Consider the following 22,989-nt stretch of genomic DNA (forward strand, 5'->3'; position numbering starts at 1 on the left):
AATCAGCCAATCACAGCCGAGCACTTGAGGAATCGGGTCAGAAACGCAAAGGGTCCGAAACATATCAGCCTGCAAATGCGGGCGTTTGTGAAAGATGTTTAATTCAAGATAGTGAACTCCAAATACTAATAATAAAACAATTTTGTTCACTTCATTATTCTGCAACTCACGAATATTGTTGTTATCAAGTTGTAGCAACTTGTTTAAGCCTGTAGCAACTTCCTGCAAGTTTATTAAAGTGCTGCAACTGCAACTTCGTATTTATGAGAGATCTCCTGGGGCACACAACCCAGAGAGCGTCAGTGGTCAAAAATCTGCACCACCATTAGAGATGTGTCATCTATTTTTCTGTCATTATTACAACTCTTTGCTTTCGTTTCGTAAAGCTGACGAAAGCCTCTATTTTAACCCCATGGGCCATAAAACTATTAAAGGCTATATTGTCCTCTCAGAACCTTATAAGAACGTTATAACTTATAAGCACACTATACGTAGGTGCCAAGATATATCTGTTTGTTTTCTGTCCCCAATAAATTGGAGATCATTTACATGATAACCAGAACCTAAACTATGACTGTCTTTCTTCATGACTTTGCCAGTCTTGCCAACGAGATATACCGTATATCATAAGTCTATTTCTTGAACCTTCTTTGAAACGTATCTTTGTTAACACTTAATTCTATTTGAAAGTCGAAATTTTATTTGCTAGGCATAACTTTGTGAATGATAAACAAGTAGACTAGCTTTTAATACCTTTATAAATAATAATATAAATATTTTTCCACTGCTAAATCTTTATATTTCATTTTTCACTTTCTCACATCTGGCGTCGGCGTATCTGACAGCGGACTCCTAAAGGAAAAGTTTCATTACCTCAGGCGCGGGAGTATTTTCAACTGGATCAATAAGAGTTTAGTTTTCCAAGAGGTCTCACCCAGTTTAGTAGTAATGTTGTGAAAGTGTACACACGGAGTAACCTCACGAGTTTGTTTTTAAGTCGCGTCTTGATCCGCTGTAAGAAATCGCTTGTTTCTGAAATGTAAAAGTAGTGATGATACCATATGATGTGTGAGGTGTTTGGTGTACATTGATGTATGATATAGGAGGGTATGGTATACATTACTAGACAGCACTGTACAATACAGTGCTACACAGCTGGTATCGTGACGAGAGTGATGTTACAGAACCTACGCCTAACGTAAGTGTCGCCTATGGTAAGTATCGCTGTATGGTACATGTATATGTATAATATATACAGAAAAAAACACGATTTTCTTACCATAATCGTTCGTATCATAGAGCGGAGATGAATCTGGATAATTCAGTGGCAAGCGAACCACAAGGTTTGGAACAGCAGGCAATGTTTTGTCGCCTAAAAATAAGTCATTTATTCTCCCTAGTTTAGAACTGGTAGAGTACGTTATCCAGCATAGTTTACTGTAACATTTTAAAATCGGTCAACGTGAAATTCTCGATCAATCCAGACTCACTTATTGAGCAAACCAACACTGTTTGTTCGCGGTCATCGTTGCCATCATTAGCATAATCCACGGCGAACTTGCCCGCCAAACGCGCGATCTCTGACTTCACCACGTGAGGCAAGGGTGACTCTGGTTCGTGCCTCTCCTTACGCAGCCTGGGAACTTGCGGAGGGCTTCATAGGTGGAATAGAAATGAACATACAAATTTATTGACAATGACAGGGGTACAAAAATCACTGCCTTCAACGAAGAGGTCTGCGGTGGAACCAAGTTTTTTTGGAGCTTAGGTGTGGGTGCACCCCCCCCCCTCCACCCATAAAAACCAACCACTGTACAAGTTTGTACTTCTTCCTTACCAAATTGCAGGTCCATGAATCGTTCCGAGCGTCGGCGCCAGCATTTGGAACAATCGGTTGTTTGATTGGAGTGAATTTGTTTTGGCTTGACCTTGGAGTGCCTCCAGGAAGGAATGTCCAATGGGTAATGGCTGAAACATAGTCATAAAGCGACTTGTAATCAACTATAGACCTTGATGTTACAAGAAATCTGATTGACTCGTCAGTTTTGCGAAGCCAATGTCATTATGAGAAGTTGACTATTTCTGCGCTTTTTACAAGTGAAATTCATTGCTCTTACCTCGCTTTTGTCATCTTTTTTTCCCTTCTTGATTTCACCCTCAAACTAAGAGAATATATGAAATACTGACATCTCTACTCTACTCACAATACTCCGTAACCTCAAGTTCATCTCATCGTCCGACTTACTGGTAATTTCCGACGTAAGACATCCTCAACTTTCAGCAACGCTTGATATGGAACTCTGAAAAGATGCAGAATTTCTAATACCTGAATCTATCCAATCTGGTCAAATCCAATTCACTTTTGATGCATGATTTATAGACTGTTGACTCGCAATGTTTATGGGCAACAAATCAACTAAAGCCAATGTATTGCTTTGTCATGCAATAACACACTACATTCCATACATAACAAATATTATATTCTGCATTAAGGGTGCAGTATACCTTTCTTTAGGATTACCAAGGATGCTCAATAATCTTTTCAACTTTGTTAAATTCCTGTTGTCCTTGTTTGCCCCATCTATGAAGAAAGAGATTCGTGGTAACAGCTGGTTCACAATCATCAAAATACTGGTACTTCAAAAGATCCAACTAGTCAGTCCTACGGCAGGTGAACATTCTATCAAAGGCATATTTTAAAAGGATTCTAACCTTCTTCATTTTGCATTTTAGCGATCATTTTCCGTAAAGGTTCTGTATACACAGACAGTTGCTTGAGCTGGAGGTATATAAAAACTCTTTTCACAATCAAATTTCAACACATCTTCAACATAAAATCTTCAATGTCACTATCCATATAATTGCTACCAACATCATCACTATTATCAATGTCAACATCATCATTATCATTACTATCATCATTGATATAATCCCAGTGACGACAACAGCACACATACCTTCTCAACATACAGTTGTTCCTCCTTGTCTGAAAGATCAGTTTTACCCGGGCTTTCTTGTGAACCAAGATTAAGATTACTTGGAGGATTAAATGATCCTGGTGACTCAACGCTAGGTATACCAGAAATCCTCGAGGCAAGTAAAGATGAAGGAGACTGGGCACTTATCTAAAAATAAGTACACAAACATTCAACCGGATCTTAAACAGAAAATGACAAGAAAAATTGCTGAATGGCCATTTGACTTGAAATAATAACAGTTTGCCGTGGATTACCATTGCTGGTGATGACGCAGGAGCTGGTGATGGGGCTGCAGGACTTGGAGAGGGGATAAGAGGTGATTGATAAGCAGCGTTTGAGCTAACTTGTACACTTCTCACCCCTGAGGTCTTGACCCCTGGTTTAACTGAAAAAACAAAGTTACATTAGAACTGGGAAACATAATTGAACTGTTTAAAATATATAATAACCTATAGTACCTTGTTGCACTGGAGCAGGGGATGGTGAATGATATAAAGGGAGTTTTGGGGATGGTGTTGAAATGCCACTCATAGGTGACTGTTGAGTTAACATCTGAAAACAGAATAAATACATTTTTACTATTATTAATTGCTTTGTCACCAATCAAGACAGGAAATAAACTCAAAAACAATTTGAATCATAGTAAAATGAAGTAGTCTAAATGATACACAATGTTTTTCACCTTCAAATGGTTATCTGTTCTCATGGCTAAGATTAAAGTAAAATAGTTTCATTTAGAACTCTGGTAAGAACAGTTTAGAACTGATAGAGCTATTCAGTATAAATAAAGTTAGTTTAGTTTAGGTTTCCTCCTGTAGCAACACTGGATCAATAAGAGATGATCAATCCTTACTGGACCTCTAGGAAGAACAGTTTAGAACTGATAGAGCTATTCAGTATAAATAAAGTTAGTTTAGTTTAGGTTTCCTCCTATATTTAAACACTGGATCAATAAGATATGATCTTACTGGACATAATCACATATCTTGGATTAACAGTTTATGACTGATATCTAGAGCTATTCAAAAATAGATTAGGAAAGCATGGTATGTACCATTTTGATCAGCAACCATCATTTGTCCAGCTTGTTGCATGTTAGAATTCATCATCATAGGTGTCATAGGACCCTGGTTCATATTCGATGCAGTTTGTGTCTGGTTTTGACCACCTATACAACAACATTGACCAGCCATGTTTAAGGGCACTTCACAATGACATTGTACTGTGGTTACATCACATACTCAAAATTCAACCCTCCTCCTAAATATCCCCCTATGACCTCAACCAAATACCTGACTGTAAATGCAAAATGATGCGAGCAACCATCGACATGTAATTATCCTAGACACAAAACAAAAAAAATATGATTAATTCATTTACAGCTAGTTTTAAAATAGGGCCAAAATAAAAATAGAGAAACTCAGGAAAATTAATTACTCTGCTGGCTGATCGTCCAAATATCTGGTCTTCAATCTCTGCAGCACTTTTTTCATTAGGTCCAATCATGTTGGCGGATTTCTTCAAAGCATCATCACTAATATGATTAAATCAAACAAAGTAGAGATCATTATATATATTCAGACTCAATTCATAACCACATACCTCTGGCATGATTATAACCTTAAAAGCTGCAATTGACAATGTCTCTAGTGCAAAATAAAACCTTACATAAATCTCTATCTAGTGGGGAAAAACAACCCTACATACATCATGGGTGTTTTAAATGTAGGTAATTATCTTGAATCACACACTAGTTCTGTGGCTCTTTCACTTTCCAAACCTCCTACCCACATTTTATTCATAACAGCAAAAGAAAGTTAAAAAGTGACTCAAAGTAACTGAGAATTGTCTTGTTTTCTCAATGTTTAAGGTCAACTAGACTTGAACTGATGATATTTGGAGTTAAAAAAGTAGGATTTTAAGGCATATTTCATAAAGATTTATCACGAATAAAACACAATTTCTTTCTGATAATTAAAGTACAGAACTGACATGTTTAAAATAACTTTTTGACGGAAAGCAGTTGACTGCCAATCACCGTTAGTCGAAGACATCCCTTCCTGAGATATATTTCAACCCAAATGAACCACGCTTTTCTTCCTAAAACTTTTTCCAATTCAGATGAAGTTGTCAGAATGATTGTAAAATTTATATAAAAGAACATGAAAAATTGAAAATAGAATATTTTATTCACAGCCAATCACAGGTTTGATGTTTGACGGCGGAATTTATGCCAGACGCAAAAAATGCCGAACAATGTTCGCCGCACTCAGTGCGCTTACAAAAGTTACAAGTTCTGGAGCTTGTAGTCAACATATTCTATCTCTGGGGGTCAGGGGTACCAGAGATGACAACTGAATAGTGTGAGCATATTTGCCAATTTAACCAAAGTTGCTCAAATCTAGTTAAATGCTCCCTCCTGGTCTAAATGTGGTCACCCAATCACCAATCACTCAACTTTCAAAGGTGCACCAGATGCTGACAAGATCTGGCAAAAAAATGACCAGATCACGCAGGTCACAATGGTCAAACAACAAACACACGGCTGAGATTTACACAGCTGTTACTACTAATGCTCTAGAAATAAGTAGATCACCATGCCCTGACATTTTAGCCCATCTAACAATCTGACAGAGAGTATTCATAAACACTTCAAGAGAATAGTTTGAAAGAATTGTATTGCTTCAATAGTTTTATATAAATTTATACAACATCATTGTGGTATTATTTAACCTACTAGAATAACACTAGTTACAAACTATCAGGTGGCACTATAAGCTGTTTTCACTATGAATAAATAGATGAAATATTAAGCATTGTAAACTATAGTCTCCATTTTGAAATCAGATGTGGCAAATTCCTAAACATGATAAAATTCTTCACACAATAGCTCAGTGTTGATTGCAAGCCATTAAAACATGTCATGGCTTGTGTTTCAGCACAAACCATTGAACAACATTGTAGAACCTGCACACACTGAGGGAGACCTTCACATGCAATGATGTTTTCTTAACATTATCTTTAAAGTAAAGTAAGTGCATGAGGTTAAAGTTAAATCGGTGTTCTTAGAAATTGTATGTTTAATTTAGCATATTATTGTGACTGTTATTTCTTTCTTACTAAATGCGAGCTACAACAAGAAAGCCCTTCAACACCTCCCAAGGTAAGGTGAGTTTTTGCTGTGACATATCACCACCTTGCTTCTGCACCAAACAATACCTTATTGCCCTCAGCCTCTTGATTACATTCCGTTATCATTTTCATAATTACAGTACATGTTCTAAAATCATTTTTATCAATTACTAATGTTCTGGTTAGGATTCTTCACTATATTACACAGCTTGTGCACCAGGGACCTTTCCAAGAACCTAAGCATGAGAATAAATGGTCAGATAAACAAGAACTAGCTTGGTTTGGACAGCCCTGGAAACTTGTCAATATAGCACTTCAAACTACTGTACCTTAGAGAGATCAACACCGGTCAAAGCTTGAACAGCTGGTGGTAACTGGCCGACCAGTTTCGTAACTTCACTTGATACACTGTTGCTACCACCATCATTTATCATGACGATTTGTTCTGTCTTAGCAAGAGGTGCAGCCACTTCAGCAGCGATCTGAAAGAAAAATTAACAAATATTCTTTTTAGTCATTTGTTAAAGTAAAATCAGTTCATCCCTTATTCTGTGTCACCATTAGCACAGAGCATACAGAGGTTTGACTGCCGTTAATTTTGCGTACCCCTGGCTTAGCCAGTGCACTCAAGAGAGGCCTTCTCCCCCCGGGAAAGCATGCATATGGCGGCGGCTTGAACACATGTATGGAATATAAACAGCCGAGACAGAACTATCTGGAAAAATCGTATTTTTGACAAAAACGTTGCTCAATTTTTTTCTTAAAACCAGATTTTGTTAGTTCTTATCCTTTAGAAGAGTATAGAAGAGTATAGAAGTGGGAGCGATCTGTTTATTTATATAGCGATGGCTATTTATAATGTTCGGGGGGGATAGGGCCTCTCTTTAGCGCACTGGCTAACAACATGGCCGCTAGGAACGCATAATTAATGCAAGGTCAAACCTCTGTATGCTCTGTGCCATTAGTCAGGAGGGGGTAGTTTGAACTAAACTAGACTTTATTTCTAGAGGTCCAGTAAGGATCATCTCTTATTGATCCAGTGTTACTACAGGAGGAAACCTAAACTAAACTAACTTTATTTATACTAGATAGCTCTATCAGTTCTAAACTGTTCTTCCTAGAGATCCAGTAAGGATCATCTCTTATTGATCCAGTGTTACTACAGGAGGAAACCTAAACTAAACTAACTTTATTTTACTGGATAATCCATCAGTTCTAAACTGTTCTTCTAGAGGTCCAGTAAGGATCATCTCTTATTGATCCAGTGTTACTACAGGAGGAAACCTAAACTAAACTAACTTTGTTTCTCTTACCTTGGGCAATGACTCTAAGATCAGAGACATCATAGCAGCATCACCATATTGCTTGTATGCAGCAGCTTTTTGCCTCATCCTCTCAGCCTCAGCCTTACCAATTGCCTCAATGGACGCAGCTTCCGCCGCACCAACCATCTAAACCGTGAAAAAGTGTAACACAATGAGAACCAAGATCATAGAAATTTAAGCAAGTAAGCAAATATAGCTTGATGATTTTTTATAATCACTTGCCTTTATTTTTTCTGCATCAGCCTGAGCAGCAGCTACAGTTTTTGTTCTTCAAAAAAGAAAGATTGATTCATGGAAATATATGTGGTATGCAACAATAAATACTGTAGTCACCATGCAAAATTACAAGAATATATTGGCATTTAGGGTTGTCACTAAAGAACCTACCCAAGCGAAACTGAGCCCAACACAAACCATAATCATAATCCTACCTCTGCCCTTGTGCCAAAGTCTGTACTTTGTAACTTTCAGCTTCTGCTGGTCTCTTTACAGTTGCTGTAAGTTCCTTCTCTTTCCTCTCAATTTCCTTTTCTTCAACAGAAATCTGCTTTCGACGTTCGACCACTTGAATTTGGATCTCTTCCTCGCGAATCTTTTGCTTCTCTTTGTTAGCCTGGCAGTCAGGTTTTTGAACAAGAACTGTTATTGCTTTCTGAACAAATTTTGAAGGCCAAAAACGAGCAAATAAATGTTACGGTACCTGCAGTTCGTACGCCAACTCAGCTTCGGCTTTTTTAGTATTCACCTCCTGGTCGAACGCTGCTTTATTCATTTGATATTCTCTCGAAGCATCGGCAACTTTCGTTTGGGTTGAGAACTTTACATCCATCATTTCCTTGGTACATTCTGCCTCCTTGCATTGCAGGACAAAAAAAATGGTTCAATCTATTGTAGGTCACGGAGGAAACACATATCATACACTCGTACATACCCTAATTCCTGCATCTCTATTTGCCTCGGCCACGCCGATGTCTGCATCACGTTTTACTTTTGCAGTTTGAGTTTTACCGAGAGAATCCAAGTACTGCACTTTGTCTTCAATGTCTTTGATGGTAAAACTAAGAATTTCGATACCCATTTTGCCCACGTCAGGTAAGGCTACCTCGCGTACCAGTTTGGCAAAACTGTCACGATCTAGAGAAGTTGGAAGGAAAGACATCAGTGGGCTTTGACTCCGACAGATTGAAAGAAAAGCCATAGAATAAACTTCATAAAAGTTATACAACAAAACGCTTTACAAACACTACCTTTATAGATTTCTTCAACAGTTAATGTACCAAGAATTGCTCGGAGATGTCCCTCCAACGTTTGCAAAATGACATTCTCTATTTCATCTATGGTTTTTCCAAGAAACTGTTCACACGCTGTTGCCAATAGATCACCTTGCATCACCTTCACCTGAGCCACGCCCGTGACCGTAACAGCAACACCCTCGGCAGTTTCAACCGAGTCACATTTTGGATTGAGGGTCATCACCTCCAGGGTGAGTCTGGTATTTAAAATATTTAGAAAATAAATAAACCAACTTAGTTCATTTTGAAGTCTTCTTCTAATACGAGAACACAAATCATTAAATCTACCTTTGGACATCACTAACAAACGCCCACGCCCAGCCAAATCCTCCAACAATGAGTTTTGGTTTGGGATTTGCTCCTTGGCAGCATCCACCTGCAAAAACAATTTATTTCTATGAGCCTGGCAATGCTAAATGTTACAATGGCATGCGCACTGAACAGATGTGGTACTTAGGAGTTAGAGCTATGCTCAAATTTGTCCCACAGGATCATATATAACATGTGATTATAGTGCGCTGAATTTGTCTGGTCAGGTCTTGTGTAAATGTCTAAACCTATAGCTCATATTTCTTTTTATATAGTAGTTTACTCAACAAGTATAATAATAATATTGGTATACAAATGACATAATCAGTCTGGTATAATCTAGTTTTACAAACAGTTTATAAGCATAATGGAGGAACCTAAGTGGCTAGGATATTGGTTTGCTATTTAAATTGCTGTTATTATTCAAATTATTGGAGGAACCGGACAAGTTTATTGTGCTGAAGCCACTTCAAATGTGAAATGTGAAATATTCTATGAAGTCATAAATAAATACCAGTCAATAAGTCATCAAAAATATAGTTCAAAATACCAAATATATAAGACTGTTTATTTTATTCTTTTATCAATAACATTTAGGACCAGATAAAACAAAAATCCAGATATGACAAATATCAAAATTCAAAAATGACGGAAAAAACAAAACATGACGCGTAATTTCTATAAAGATCAATAATTTCAATTTCACAATAATCTTAAGCAAAATACTTAAGTAAAATAAGCAATTTCAAGAACTTGACCAACAAAACTCAAAAATGGTATAGGCAGAGCACTTTTTAAAGAAAAAATTTAAACGATTTTTTTATCAAATGCAATATTTTTGGGTTTGGTCCACGGGAGGCATATAAAACATCTTTGAAAACATTTCTCACAATTTGCGCGATTTCTTCCTAATGCTAGGAATTAAAAACGTATATATGGAATTATTTTCAAAGTCTACAAGCTACAATCATAAAAAAGGAAGTTTTAGCGTGAGATATTTGTGATAGAAGACACACATTCAAAGTACAAATGTGTTTACATTAAATGCCGCTCATATCTTTGCTACGAACCAGGTCAATCTTTGCTGGAAATAAAAGAGGCAAACTGACCTGATATTACCAAAACTTCGTTGGGTCCAACCGTATGACAATTCCCCATCTTTGGCTTGAATTATGTTGTATGTTAAAGGTCCTTTATGTGCAAAAACGACGTCAAAACATCACAAAGACATTTATTTTGCAAAATTATTGTCGTCAAGCAGCTGAATCCCAAGTCCCAGCCCCAGCCAACTAATCGCAGCCCGCTTGCAGGCAACTGACACGGGCGAAGAAATTAGACCCTGGGGACGAGATTGGGCAATGCAATCATAGAGATTATAAAATAACATTGTATTATTTATAATCTCTATGAATGCAATGCCAAACGTATTAATAGTGGCTATACCATATGGGCTATACTATTCTATACTACAGATTATAATGTGCCATAATTTATTTCAACTAACGCTACTGTTAATTATATTATTGTACAGACAAAAATAATTCGGTTTCTGAATGAGATTGTTAATTCTTGTTGAATGCATTGTGGGTTACATGAATGGGTTTGAACTCTCTTCTGGTTTTGGTTCAATGATTGATTCGAGTAACGTGTTACCATTAATCATCTTTGTCGTTGCGATTATGTAATCCGTCGGCGCTAAATACAAGCAAAAAATAAACATAGCATTTTAGAGAGCATTTTTCGAAGCTAACGGATTTCCACGTGAGTTTCATCAAATCTGGCACTTGGATGAAACGAGGTTTGGTTTGATCATAATAACACCATAAGGTATCATACCATACCATTATCTTGCTGGGATAAGAATCGCAATGCAGCGACCTCAGCGTATGTACATCCGCCAATGAAATAGACCAGGGTGACTTTCTGAGGACCATCACCTGACTCCGAATTACCACTGAGCGATGAACCACCTGGGTCAAAAAATACGGAGAGTTTTTTATTAAAAATAGGTGATTTTTACTAAACGACAAGACTAAGAAATGTTTGGAACAAGGGGAGTATTATGTGACCAAGTTAGCTTGAAATAGGACAAATGGAATACTGGGATATTTTACAATACGGCAGCCCTTGTATTGTGTTATTGTTCAGAGGTATTGCTCAGGCAGGACTTCGTTATAACATGGATTTAAAACATGACAGATTCTTCTTAGCCACTGAGACATAAATATGATTGGTATGTGCCCAGTTAAAAGAGGAACGTAGAAAAAATACACATCTCTATGATCTCTTTGGGGAGGAACCAGGCATATCAAATATCATGAAGTTATCTGAAGTGAATTATGAACATACGTTTGTGCAAACCACGAGGTAAGTGTTGAATCTCATCTATCGTTGGACCAGGTAACAACTTTAGTACCTAGAAGCACAACGATGTGATAATAAACTTATTCCTCATTCACTTCATCTGGTTAACTGAAGTTCATCAATACACTGAGGTGCTTACGTCATGTGTCTGTTTCATGCTAGTGCCATACCTCTTCAATTCCTCTCCAACCAGAAGGCCTTGCTGCGTGCTGAGCCAACCGTATGCTGAGCGGAGCGTAGCCTGAGTACGTGTAGGATATATCACGTGGGTGCTGAATATGGGAATATCAAGAACTACGTCATCTCACGTCATCTGAGCTGATTGTACGAAGGTTGGATAGCGTTATCTACCGGGTAGTGGGTTTTTCAATCGCTCTAAAATTGCCCGTGTTTTGGCACAATTTGAATTGAACTTTCCTATTCTTGAAAAAACGTTTCTCTTCATTATTGGCTTAAAATCGGGTGGATAGCGCTATCAAGCCTTCGTACAACCGGTCCCTGCAAGAACATGACAACTCAACAAATAAACAAACAAGTGGGACAACCAAGGAACGAGAAAAACGAACAAACAAACAAAGCAAGAACTAATAATTCAAGCGATCAATGAAAGCAGAGGTGAAACAAACCTGTTCTTGTACATCTCGCACATCAAGATGAAATGATTTTCGAAGTGTGGGGAAATAACGAGCAGTTGTTGCTTTTAAAAGTCCTGCAGCATCCAGTGGTGTTATCGCACGGTAAAAGAGATCAGTGCCATACGTCTGAAGCATTAAGAAAATGGAAAAACTTTCTTTTCTGGATGTAAACGCGCAGTATTTGTAGGAATAGAGTATAGAGAAGTTTACGAACTAAACAACGTACCTGGATAATCTCCCTCATATAGTACTCCAATACTTTTGGTTTGAAACCATTATTCGTAAGACACTGAATACATAATATTCTGAGAACCTGTATTAAAAATGGAAAATATCAGCAGAGCAGGAAATATTGTGAATGGCCAAAAGAAGAATAATCAAAGGGGTTCCCAGTCAGACCACCATTGATTCTCCGCACTTTGATCTCTCATAAAAAACGTATGTTTATCGGGCAATTTACTCAAAGCCTGGTTACCTGAGATTCAACGAAGTGCGAGATGATTTTGAGGTATTGAAATAAGTCTTCATGAAACAAAACAAGCAGATGATGCTATTGTTGTGAGGACTACACAAGTACCGGGAACATGTTACATACTCATTTCAATATCCCAAAGTCATTTCGAAACACTGAGATGTGAATCTTGTAAACAGCGCTTACGAATGACCTACCTTGACCAAAGGCTCCTTCACAGCGATCAATTTTTCAATATATGGACTCACTTTATCAGTATCAATGCCACTGATGAACTCTGCAAATTTAAAGTATTTCTTATCATTTTTTTCAAAACAGTGAAGGGAAGGATCCTTACTGCATGTAACAGGCTGTCAAGACTAGTTATCATTATGGCAGAAACATATTCCAATTCAAAGAGTTGAATGAATGTATTCACCATGCTGTACTTGGAGGTTTTCCCGAAATGATTCAGTATCTGTGTGGTCTTTAATCAGCTCAGCTATGCTGGTGTCTGAAAGAAAAATCTAAATTATTATAAACACACTGGAAAGTTCAAAGTTGTCTAGTCAGTTCTTAAGGACGGCGTATGCCAGTCGTTCTGGATGACAGTCGTTTATCCAGAAACACGTAGTCTCTTGCTTGATGAAGGAATCAAACTCACTGTTAACACTTACGAGTTGCTAGAGAATATTTTGCAGCTTGTATGTGAGGAAGCTTATGCACAAACTGTTTCATTTCACTGACTGTTTTGGCTCCCTTGTGTTCCTAGAAAATCCAGTGATATGTTTACATTACCATGGCAAATTCAGGTTACCGAGAGAAGCATTGGAAAGAGAGAAACAAAACTCTCTATGAAGATCAGTTTAAGGATGGATTGATCTTCTACGGTCCTGAAAATTACTCTGTTGAAAAACATATCTTTTACCTCAAATGCAGCGCTAATTTTCTTTGCTTTCCTGCTTAGAACCGGGCCAACTGCCAAGAAGTTCGAGTCTCGTATTTCATTGTAAAGTTGATCAGCAGAATTAAGCAGAATCTTCTTGGGGCCTGGCGCCTGGGCTGGTTGGGGTGGACCTGTTTTTTTGTCATCAGGAACCTGGAACTTCTCAGGAGGAAATTTCGCTGTAGCTATTGAAAAGAAAACATTTGGATTAAAAACACTATTTCTGCACAATTTTTTGTCACATGAAATAAGGGGGGGAAAATGCTATCAAATTTCATGAAATGTTCACAGCCAATTCATTTTACGCTTGAGTTTAGCTATTTTATGTGCTCAAACAATTACAACAACTGCTACTTACTATTCTGAATTCCATAGATCTCATCAATAAGTCCTTCATAAGTAAGTTGCGTACATAATGGTGTCAGAAGATCAATATTTCTGTCGATGAGCAACAGACAATCAATCTGAGATGATATTTGATATTTTGAATTGAGAACTTCCCCTCTTTTTCTCAACATCATATCAACTGTACCCTGTGAAAAATGATTGAAAATGTATATAGAAACAGTTGTATAATAGTTATGAATCAAAACAAGAGATATTTCTAAGTTATTTCCATTATCAACTCATATCCTAAAGTTTTAAGGCATTCATATATGCCTGTGAACAAGATTCACACCTTCGCCAATTCCCCTTTGCCATAAATTTTTGGTATGATCCCATACAATGCTTGAATTTTCATCAATGAATTTGTGACATGATAGAGCACACTTGCATCTTTTTCTAAATAGCATTCCTAAAGTACAAGGATCAATGCTGATTTGAAATGCAATTGGATGTGGTTGCAATATGAGTGGTAAAAATTGTGCTATAAATCCAATATGTTGAATTCAAGCAGTTGAGGATTGTTATACCTTGAAAGCACTTTCCATTTCTAAACTGAGCAAATCATTTTCAAATGGTATCAGATCCAAGTGATATTCCCTCATTGCAATGAAACCCACACCACTTTGCTAAGTTAAATAAGAAACAAATACAATTGGTACACAAGTTTTCCGACAATTTGAAAGTCCATCCAAAAGGGAAAACTTTCGGCATTTGAAATTTTGGCTACCCTACCAAAAGTGAAAAATTCTTTTACCGTGAGATAGTTTTCACAAAGTAATGTTTTTCTGGGCACAAACAGGACAGTATAATCTTTCTTGTTTGTTTGACCCTTCTCTTCGCTAAAGATATTTTAAAATGGAAATGGATAAGTAAAAGGTAATCTAGTTTCATCTGTATTGGCTGAACACCTGGATTGGATGTTTCTCAACACAAAATAAATGACTTACGCTAAAACATTGTCTACAATTATTTCCATGTGCGAGACCTTTGCTCGGGTAATAAACACGATATGTTGGACGGAATTCTTCGGAAGACGGCCAGGCGCAAGTGCAAACATTGCATCGACTTCATGCTCCTATAATATTCAGGAGAATGCTACAAGATGAAAGTTTAATTAAGGAAGGGTTGATCCATATATTTCCAACACAGATTACATTGAAAAATGGATGCAGGCATAACTTACCTTCAACAGAGAGTACTCGGCAATCAAACCAAAAGGCCCTGTTAATTCATCATCCCACACCAAAGCCTGTATCGACAAAGTACAATGATTGATTTAAATATAATGATAATGCATGTGACTTAGGTGTAGGAATTGTTTATCTGATAGTGCTACTGTGAGGTTAGCACTTGGCTTAGCAACCTGTCAAACTGAAAAATTAGTCTGACCACGGTAGGAATAAAACCAGCAATCTTTGATTTGCTAGTAAATTGCTTTTCCAACTGAGCTGCTACGTCAAGACGGTTCCGACAGGTAACTCAAAGTAGAACCATCACAATATGAATTAGACAACGCATATTCATTATCATATTTGCACAATAAAAGTGGCTGAAATCCTATGAAAAAAATTTCCAAATCCTACAAGTGCGGTAACATTCATACACTTCACCTTGCTTCCTTCGCATTCATCAAGACAACTGAGCAATTCTCGACGAGCAGCCTCGCGTAACAAACCAATGTTCACTCGTCCTCCAGTCAAATGTGCGGCCATTTTCTCTTCCTCCTCCACCCGCTTCGCCAGCCGCTAAAATCGTCGAAGTGAATTATCATAATGGCGGAAGAAGAAAAGGTGGAATTTCAACGAAGAGTTTCCTATTTGTTTACGTAGCGAGCCTGACGATTTTGTCCCGCTATGTAAATTTCATGTTATTATCATTATTCATTTCTTTAGGAATTTATTGTTTTCACAGTCAGTGAACACCAAAATATTAGCATAGCGGAACAAATCGTCAGGCTGGCAAATCGTAAGTTGATGTTTTTGCAGGAGGACCGCGAGACCTAACTCTAGTACTGAATGAGAGATCTCATTGCCAGAGATTTCTATGGCGTTCCGTTCGTTTTTATAATTCTTTTACGACAGTGTTCTGGGAATCGAACCCAGAAGCCACATACGCGTTTTTATCATTATCAACGAACACGTTTTGGTTTGGCCCCAGGCATGGACACTGTTTTTTAAAACCAAACGAAAAGGAGGGAAACCGGAGTGCCCGGTGAAAAACCCTCCAAAGATAACCTGAATTTCAGGTTACCTGACCGGCGTTCCGAATTTGGTATTTTCATTAGAAATCGTCCGCAATCACAGTCCAGTTTTTATCTATAGTTCACCGTTTCATGCAGTTTCTATTCATCCTAATGGAGTCCCAGGAATTGCTACTCAATTCTTGAGCTTCGTCAATTCGATCCTGCGGGTGGTCTAACCCGCGCAGCGCGCTTATCGCCATGCTCTTAGAAATTCAAATGCGCTTTGTCCGACAATGGCAACAAAAATTATTTCCGAATTATTCAAATATGTTCATTTTTTGATAAAGAAATGCTTCGTATTCACGACTTGCATGCTTTTTCATTTCAAACCGATGTAGACAACAACACTCTTCCGCGACCCCTTCTTAAGACATGCACCTCATGCACTGTTTTTATCTTTTTTTATACGTTCTAGATTACGGTTGACCCAACATGCAACTTACTCAACATGCAACTCACTCAATATGGCAAATATCAAATGTTCCTTACCTTTCGCACATTTGGTAAACAGTGTACCGAATTTCACTTGCTTCTTTGCTTCGTTGCTCCATTCCAAACAGTTGCGTTCTTCTTCAACAACATCTCGACGGTGGGACGTGCAAGAAATTAAACAACATAGTAAGTGTGTCAAAATACAAAAGGTTTTCTTTAAAGGGTTGGCTTTTCAGGCAAGAGGGTGTATACAATACAATATTAACCTACAAGTTCAACAACCACTATATCCCCAGATAACCCCTGCATTATATACAAGCCCCAAATTATCATGCAATGTAATATATCATGTAATATAAGAAGTAGATTTTCCTTCTTATTCAAACTTCGTCAAGTTAGTCAAAATAATTTGATTACGTTTCTTTCCTTAATGTTTGAGTCTTTGAGATTAACTGGATTATCAGATCTTAAACTACAATACGAAAAATAATAGAAATAATACAAGGGAAAGAATACAAACAAGGGAAGCAGAAGAGTGATTGTGTCAAACATCCAATAGTAATTTTTTCTTCGTTTCAAACTTAAATAATCCGAATTTAAATGTTCAAAGACGAAAGTGTAATTTTTGTTGCCACTGACAGACGGTCCTTCGAACGGTCGCATTATAACAGGCTGAACAGAGAACTTATATAATCATATAAGTACTCGCGATTACATTCGTATTAATCTAAAATTAGGCTAATACGAATTCGTTTTTTTTTCGCTGCGTGCGCGTCGACCAAGCTAATTGCATGGTCTTACTTTATTTCAACATTTTAAAGCCATCATGCATCTTTCGCAGTCACTGTGGTGGTCTTGAAATCACTGCTGAAATACTTTTCAATCTAACCATGCTAGTTTTTTTGTATAACACCACCTTAAGTCGTTAAAATTCACATGCAAGTGACAAAACTAGGAATGTTTTATTGAGAAAGCTCGAAAACGCCCTCAAAAGAGCTGTGAGAAATTTTCTGTGATCATGCACTGTCGAAAAGGGTGAAATGTCACTTGATGTGTGAATATACTAGGTTAGACCACCAGCAAGAATCAATCCATGCACAAATCATGCACTAACATTAATCATGCATTACTCTAATTAGTATACCTATAGTATATACCTCAACCAGCTTCTGCTTGTACACCCGTCTCGTCGTCCATCATCTGATCTGATCCTGCGACGATAAGTTCATCATCTGATCCTGCGACGATCCTTCATCATCTGATCCTGCGACGATCCTTCATCATCTGATCCTGCGACGATCCTTCATCATCTGATCCTGCGACGATCCTTCATCATCTGATCCTGCGACGATCCTTCATCATCTGATCCTGCGACGATCCTTCATCATCTGATCCTGCGACGATCTTTCATCATCTGATCCTGCGACGATCCTTCATCATCTGATCCTGCGACGATCTTCATCGTCTGATCTCAGATCTCTTAACGTATATAAAAAAATTATCTAATTAATTTCCAATAAATAAATGGCATAAAGAATTCAGGATTAATGATCACTCAAAACCCGATTGTAGACCTTCGACATCTGATCCTGCGACGATCCTCCATCATCTGATCCTGCGACGATCCTCCATCATCTGATCTCTTAACGTATATAAAAAATTATCTCATTAATTTCCAAGAAACAAATAGAACTCCTAGTGTAAATAATTCAGGATAAAATGATAAAAAAAATTGATAAAAACACGATTGTATACCTTCAACATCTCCAACGCCACTCGTCCAAGGCCTTCGCATTGCGCACGCGAATACAAAATATCATGCACGTTTTGAAGGAAATATTCATCGTTTTGTTAATAGTCTCGAGAAAAAGAAAATACTTCTAGAAATACAATTTCTCATGCATTTTTACGTTTTAGGCGCTCTGTGAGCGATATATTTTTGTTCCGGACTATTGTCGTTCAAGATGGAGAAAATACAAGTGATGGGGCCCCAAATCACTCGTATTTACTCCGCATGCGCTTGACACGACCAAAAAAAGCCAAATCTCATGCATATTTTTCTCATGCATATTTTGTTAAAATCAAGTTTTGTATTTGCGTGCTTAAATGTCCCAAGGCAGACCGATATCTCTCCACTCCAACGTTTCTTTCATTCTAAAAAATAAAAAACTTCGGTAAAACAGAACATATCACGGGCATATGAAGGCATGTTAAAGTGATTTGCTTTCAGAGTATTTTTTTTGTTCTGTTGTAACTGGTAAAACTAATTGACCAGCAATCCATGACTGAGATACTTTGGAAGTAGAAAACTACAATAGGCAGGCTGAAATAACTCAGGTCTCAGCACATCAGCGTCAAGTCTAGCACAAAGTACAATACATGATGACAGGTCTTTCCCTGCAGAAACGGAGTTAACGGACAATATTCACGATACGACAATCGTGTCCGGAAAACTCCTCCGGAGAAAGTTTTAGTTTCAAACTGTCCGAGAAAGTTTTAGTCATTTCTTGGGGAAGCCGATTGGGATAAAGTCCCAAAAAGTTCGATTAAACTATTATTGCAATTTCGCCAACCGTGTACAAACGTGTTATTTCAAGTCACAAATGCAAAATACACATATATTAGTAGAACAATACCTATTATTCGCTGCGAGCAAGCCTTTACGTTTCTCCTTCCCCATCTTTCGGCGCCATAGTTCGTTCTGAAATCAAATAAGCAAGGAAAACTAAATTAAAGTAACAGCTTACTTGCATTTGACATTAATTTTGAATCGAAATATACAAGATATAGGAGTGAAAATCGGCGAAAATATACGCCTTCAGTTGCTAATGGCTTCTGGCTATTCAAACCAACACAGCGATGAATTAATTCAGTTTCCAAAAGATTCTTATAACCAAAGATCAAGCCAACAGATTCTTATAACCAACCATGACCATGTACCTGAGCAAGATTCTTCCAACTCTTTCCTAAACTTTTTCGAGTGATCCTTCTTCTTCGAAACTACAAGTTTGAGTCTCTTCTCGACTTCAACCACCTTTTATTACCTGAAAAAAACATTCCAACGGATTGTCCGTTGCAAATTGCGCGTTTCTAATTGCTGAACGCATTAACAACAATAGATACTGTGATTAACTGTTGTTTTTAATTCAGTTTACTCGTGCAATAAACGGTAATTTCCTGGCAGATTTGCCCGGAATGATTAGCTAAACAAAGTTTTGCAGTCTTAGGGCAATATTTTTTGCATATTTGTATTGTCGGTTGCTACTTGCTAGTGGTCGCTATTAAATAACTGAATGCTGGTCTGTAAAGCGATCCATTGGTCTCTGATTGATACTCAGACCCTAGTTTTGGTTGATGTAAAACGCTAAACCCCCTTAGATTTTCGACATTGGCTTGTGACTCCTCAGAAAACGTCGTAAAAACAAAGTCTTGTCTTAGTGAAAACTGAAAACGAGGAGGGAGATGGCATTTTTTCATTCTTCGGATCGTGGTTGGTCAGTGGTAACTACCATGAGCAAAAGGGAACCAGTGCCGTCAATCTAACGTCAGCAAAGGCAAAAAATTAGTATTGATGCTTCCACTTCCTCAAAATTTCATGATTTGCAAATACTGCGAAGCATCAAGGGATAGCGTCACATAAACAAACTTACAAATTAAGGGTGGCAAATTATCTCAATTCTCAAATACATTTTTTACACGAAATCACGACAGTTTTTCGTAGCAATGCCTCAAGGAAGTGTCAAGAGGAAATCAAGTGCTATGGTTAAGAAGGCTAAAACCCAGAAGAAATCTTTAGGGGTGAAGAAAGGAGGTATTTACCGTTTTTGCTGTTTGTTTTATCAAGTTATTGGCGGGAAAATAAGCGTTCGAAAATATTTAGAATTCAAAGTGTTGCAATTAGTCACTTATTAGTAGTGTTGCAATTGATACTACCATATCTGAGTTTACGTCGTTTTTTGGTTTTATTTCATCAAATTTGAGTAAATGATTGACCAATATTGTTAAATAATTTATAAGGAAGAGCAATCAAGCCAAAAAAGGGGACAACAAGTTCTGCTGTGATCGTGAAGAAGGTGAGGTCGTGAGGAAACGAAATATCCAGTTGAATTGGAAAAGAAATCCGAAATAAATTTTTTAGAGGGTCTTTCTAGAGGACTAAGCTCAGATTCTTTTCAAATTTATTACCCAATAAATGAGGTGGTTATTTTTTAATATCGTAGCTAGAGATTTGACAGGCGGAAAACGAATTCTTATGATAAATATGTGAGCCCAAGACATAACATTTTCATGGCATTCTTAAATGGTATATGTTGAGCTCTTATATTTGGTTATGTTTTGTTACTCTGAATAGAAAATTGAAGTTCAAATTAAGCAAACCATAGAAACTTCAACAGTACAAAAAGCACAGAAGAGTGAACACAAACCACTTGCCTTGATAAGAGCCCCAGCTCTGACAACTGGAAAGAAAAATACCAAGGGAAAGAAAGGAAAAGGGAAATAGTAGATTGGAGAAACTCAGTACACTTGCATATACAACTGTATATTTGTTTTATTCAAGAACTCTATATTATAAGATGAACTATATATATTGTGTTATATATTCTAAAACATATTTTACTAAACATTTTTATCATCTAGCTTCACTATAAACTAGTTTAAGCAATTATAGGTAGTTTAATAAAAGTGGAGCTGTGACTAAGCCCCAAAACAGGAACATTGCCACATCAAATTTTATTCCGTTGTTTGCAATTTTGATATCAGGAAACCTCACCAGTAAATCCAATATAACCCCATTTGTCCACCCAAATCCCACCTGCGGCTTGTATTCACCCCCACGTCCTGTGTTTCCTTGGGATGTCACATTATATTTCTCAAACATATATTTGGTACGTTCGTATCCCTTCCAGTTTCCTAGAACCCAAGACTGTGCCAATTTCTTCGCCTCATTTTGAAGTACCATTGAACTGCAGTTTGCCAGGCCAATGATCAACATATGTTGCAGAGGTGGCCAAGCATTGGGGTAATCCCATTGCTGTCCTGACAGATTCAATGATGTCGGAAACCCACCTGGAAAATCCAATACCTTTGCACGTTTCATACTTTGAAATACAAGCTCCTGACGAGTGGCATTTTCTTGGGCAAGACCAGCCCAGAGTGGAACAACGACAGATGCATAAAATGCTTTAGTATTGCTCTTCACTGTGACATCATAGTCAGCCCATGCCCCAGCAGCCTCATTCCAAAGGAGAGCCTCAATTGCACTCCATCTTCGATTGGCCAATTGCTGGTATTTTTTGCTCTTTGATTGGTCTCCAGTCAAACCAGAAAACTTTGAGAGAGTCACAGCATTTTTGTATAATATTGAATTAAGATCAACTGGAATTATTTTCATGGTATGAATAGACTCAAATTTTCCAATCTCGTCATCTGATTGGTCAAACCAACGACTAGAGAAGTCCCATCCACTCTCAGCAGCAGATGCAACAGCCTGGTAGAACCTCCATTTCATGCGCTGTTTGGTTAATTTCTCTCCAACTTCATAGTCATTCCAGTACGACTCTGGTCTAGGCGTGGTCATGTTAGCATTGTATATTGCAAAACTGTGCTGCACCCCTGATACATTCAATGAAACAGTACGATGCTTTTCCCAGAACTCATACTCCTTTTCAAGAATTTTCAAATTCTTGCGCACAAAATCAAGATCTTTGGTATAGCTGTAGTAGAGATCCACCATCTGGATGAGGAACGGTGGCTGACTCCTGTTCAAGTAGTAAATTCTACCACCATTTGGTACGAAACCAAAGCGACGCACCAGATCGAGGTAATTCATTATCATTCCTTTAGCAGTTTCGTGCATTCCGCACGTCAGTATTCCATGTAATATCCAGTACGAGTCCCAATAGTAATATTCACGAAATCTTCCACCGGGAACTATGAAGGGGCTTGGGACGATTATCAGAGAGGATCGCTCACTTTGTACACGTGCCTCGTGCGTGATATTTCTGCCGAGTTTCTTCCAAAGTGCATTCAAAGCGAACGCAAATTTGCGCAATTTCTCGTCACGGATCTTTTTCAAACGTTTAGGCTTTTCTACCAAATCTTCAGGGTCAAACGGGTCGAGATCTTCTCCGGCTGGGCTGAAGTTATCTGCCACAAATTTCCGGATTTTTTCCTTGGATGGTTTGAGTCCCAAAGCAGTGAAATTTCTTGTAATGTCCGTGATGTCATGCTTCATTCTCATATCGACGAAGGTCTTTGCGTCAGCAAATATTTTTGCCATTTGAACCTCGTGAAGAATCTTTCCTTGACAGAAAACTTGGTTATCACAAGCGTAAATATCGGCTGAAATTGCCAGATGAAGAAGGGCGCAAATGAACGCACTAAATGCTAATAAATTACGGCCGTTCATGTCTGTAACATAAGCTTGATGGTCTTCGCACAATTCTACAGCAACTGCGCGATGTTAATGGATAAAACACATGGTACTCATTGGTTG

General features: G+C 37.8%; 4 protein-coding genes across 4 annotated transcripts; all 4 read right to left on the minus strand.

Annotated features, from left to right (window-relative positions):
- Window positions 1-150: 150 nt before the first annotated feature.
- LOC114520505 (mediator of RNA polymerase II transcription subunit 15-like) lies at window positions 151-5,178 on the minus strand. The gene is made up of 18 exons (XM_028540790.1): window positions 4,971-5,178; window positions 4,416-4,512; window positions 4,271-4,319; window positions 4,033-4,146; window positions 3,661-3,686; window positions 3,437-3,530; window positions 3,233-3,363; window positions 2,958-3,125; window positions 2,713-2,779; window positions 2,506-2,581; window positions 2,246-2,300; window positions 2,118-2,162; window positions 1,838-1,968; window positions 1,491-1,654; window positions 1,280-1,372; window positions 935-1,032; window positions 754-852; window positions 151-648 (listed from the first exon to the last, which is right to left on the minus strand). The coding sequence occupies exons 1-17, from the start codon at window positions 5,030-5,032 to the stop codon at window positions 796-798; spliced, it is 1,527 nt and encodes a 508-aa protein (XP_028396591.1). The 5' UTR covers window positions 5,033-5,178; the 3' UTR covers window positions 151-648; window positions 754-795.
- Window positions 5,179-5,647: 469 nt separating this feature from the next.
- On the minus strand, window positions 5,648-10,321 carry LOC114520630 (flotillin-2-like). The gene is made up of 10 exons (XM_028540939.1): window positions 10,146-10,321; window positions 9,016-9,103; window positions 8,683-8,924; window positions 8,367-8,569; window positions 8,136-8,288; window positions 7,867-8,048; window positions 7,658-7,703; window positions 7,424-7,561; window positions 6,440-6,592; window positions 5,648-6,346 (listed from the first exon to the last, which is right to left on the minus strand). Exons 1-10 carry the CDS (start codon window positions 10,192-10,194, stop codon window positions 6,311-6,313), a joined length of 1,290 nt encoding a protein of 429 aa, XP_028396740.1. The 5' UTR covers window positions 10,195-10,321; the 3' UTR covers window positions 5,648-6,310.
- A 201-nt stretch (window positions 10,322-10,522) lies between these two features.
- LOC114520453 (vacuolar protein sorting-associated protein 33A-like) lies at window positions 10,523-15,546 on the minus strand. Its single transcript, XM_028540717.1, has 17 exons — window positions 15,430-15,546; window positions 15,003-15,068; window positions 14,767-14,894; window positions 14,574-14,658; window positions 14,347-14,445; window positions 14,112-14,228; window positions 13,791-13,965; window positions 13,415-13,617; window positions 13,164-13,254; window positions 12,926-13,000; window positions 12,705-12,784; window positions 12,262-12,348; window positions 12,027-12,161; window positions 11,571-11,672; window positions 11,386-11,452; window positions 10,878-11,006; window positions 10,523-10,731 (listed from the first exon to the last, which is right to left on the minus strand). Exons 1-17 carry the CDS (start codon window positions 15,529-15,531, stop codon window positions 10,625-10,627), a joined length of 1,848 nt encoding a protein of 615 aa, XP_028396518.1. The 5' UTR covers window positions 15,532-15,546; the 3' UTR covers window positions 10,523-10,624.
- Window positions 15,547-21,136: 5,590 nt separating this feature from the next.
- Window positions 21,137-22,902, minus strand: LOC114520686 (trehalase-like). The gene has a single exon (XM_028541005.1). The coding sequence runs from the start codon at window positions 22,900-22,902 to the stop codon at window positions 21,157-21,159; it is 1,746 nt and encodes a 581-aa protein (XP_028396806.1). The 3' UTR covers window positions 21,137-21,156.
- Between the last annotated feature and the right edge of the window lie 87 nt (window positions 22,903-22,989).

Source organism: Dendronephthya gigantea, unplaced genomic scaffold (genome assembly GCF_004324835.1).
Source record: "Dendronephthya gigantea isolate DGI-Jeju-01 unplaced genomic scaffold, DenGig_1.0 000016F, whole genome shotgun sequence".
NCBI classification, from domain to species: Eukaryota; Metazoa; Cnidaria; class Anthozoa; order Malacalcyonacea; family Nephtheidae; genus Dendronephthya; species Dendronephthya gigantea.

Coding starts and splice junctions, on each gene's coding strand:
- LOC114520505 (XM_028540790.1), bottom strand. CDS start 5,032: ATGTCTTCGACTAACGGTGATTGGCAGTCAACTGCTTTCCGTCAAAAA. Junction 4,320..4,415: donor TTGGACGATCAGCCAGCAGA/GTAATTAATTTT, acceptor TTTTGTGTCTAG/GATAATTACATGTCGATGGT. Junction 853..934: donor CAACATTACTACTAAACTGG/GTGAGACCTCTT, acceptor CTTTTCCTTTAG/GAGTCCGCTGTCAGATACGC.
- LOC114520630 (XM_028540939.1), bottom strand. CDS start 10,194: ATGGGGAATTGTCATACGGTTGGACCCAACGAAGTTTTGGTAATATCA. Junction 7,562..7,657: donor CTGATGCAGAAAAAATAAAG/GCAAGTGATTAT, acceptor TTCACGGTTTAG/ATGGTTGGTGCGGCGGAAGC. Junction 6,593..7,423: donor TCTTAGAGTCATTGCCCAAG/GTAAGAGAAACA, acceptor TTTTTCTTTCAG/ATCGCTGCTGAAGTGGCTGC.
- LOC114520453 (XM_028540717.1), bottom strand. CDS start 15,531: ATGGCCGCACATTTGACTGGAGGACGAGTGAACATTGGTTTGTTACGC. Junction 12,349..12,704: donor TGAAGGAGCCTTTGGTCAAG/GTAGGTCATTCG, acceptor TTTTTAATACAG/GTTCTCAGAATATTATGTAT. Junction 11,453..11,570: donor GTTGGAGAGGAATTGAAGAG/GTATGGCACTAG, acceptor TTGTGCTTCTAG/GTACTAAAGTTGTTACCTGG.
- LOC114520686 (XM_028541005.1), bottom strand. CDS start 22,902: ATGAACGGCCGTAATTTATTAGCATTTAGTGCGTTCATTTGCGCCCTT.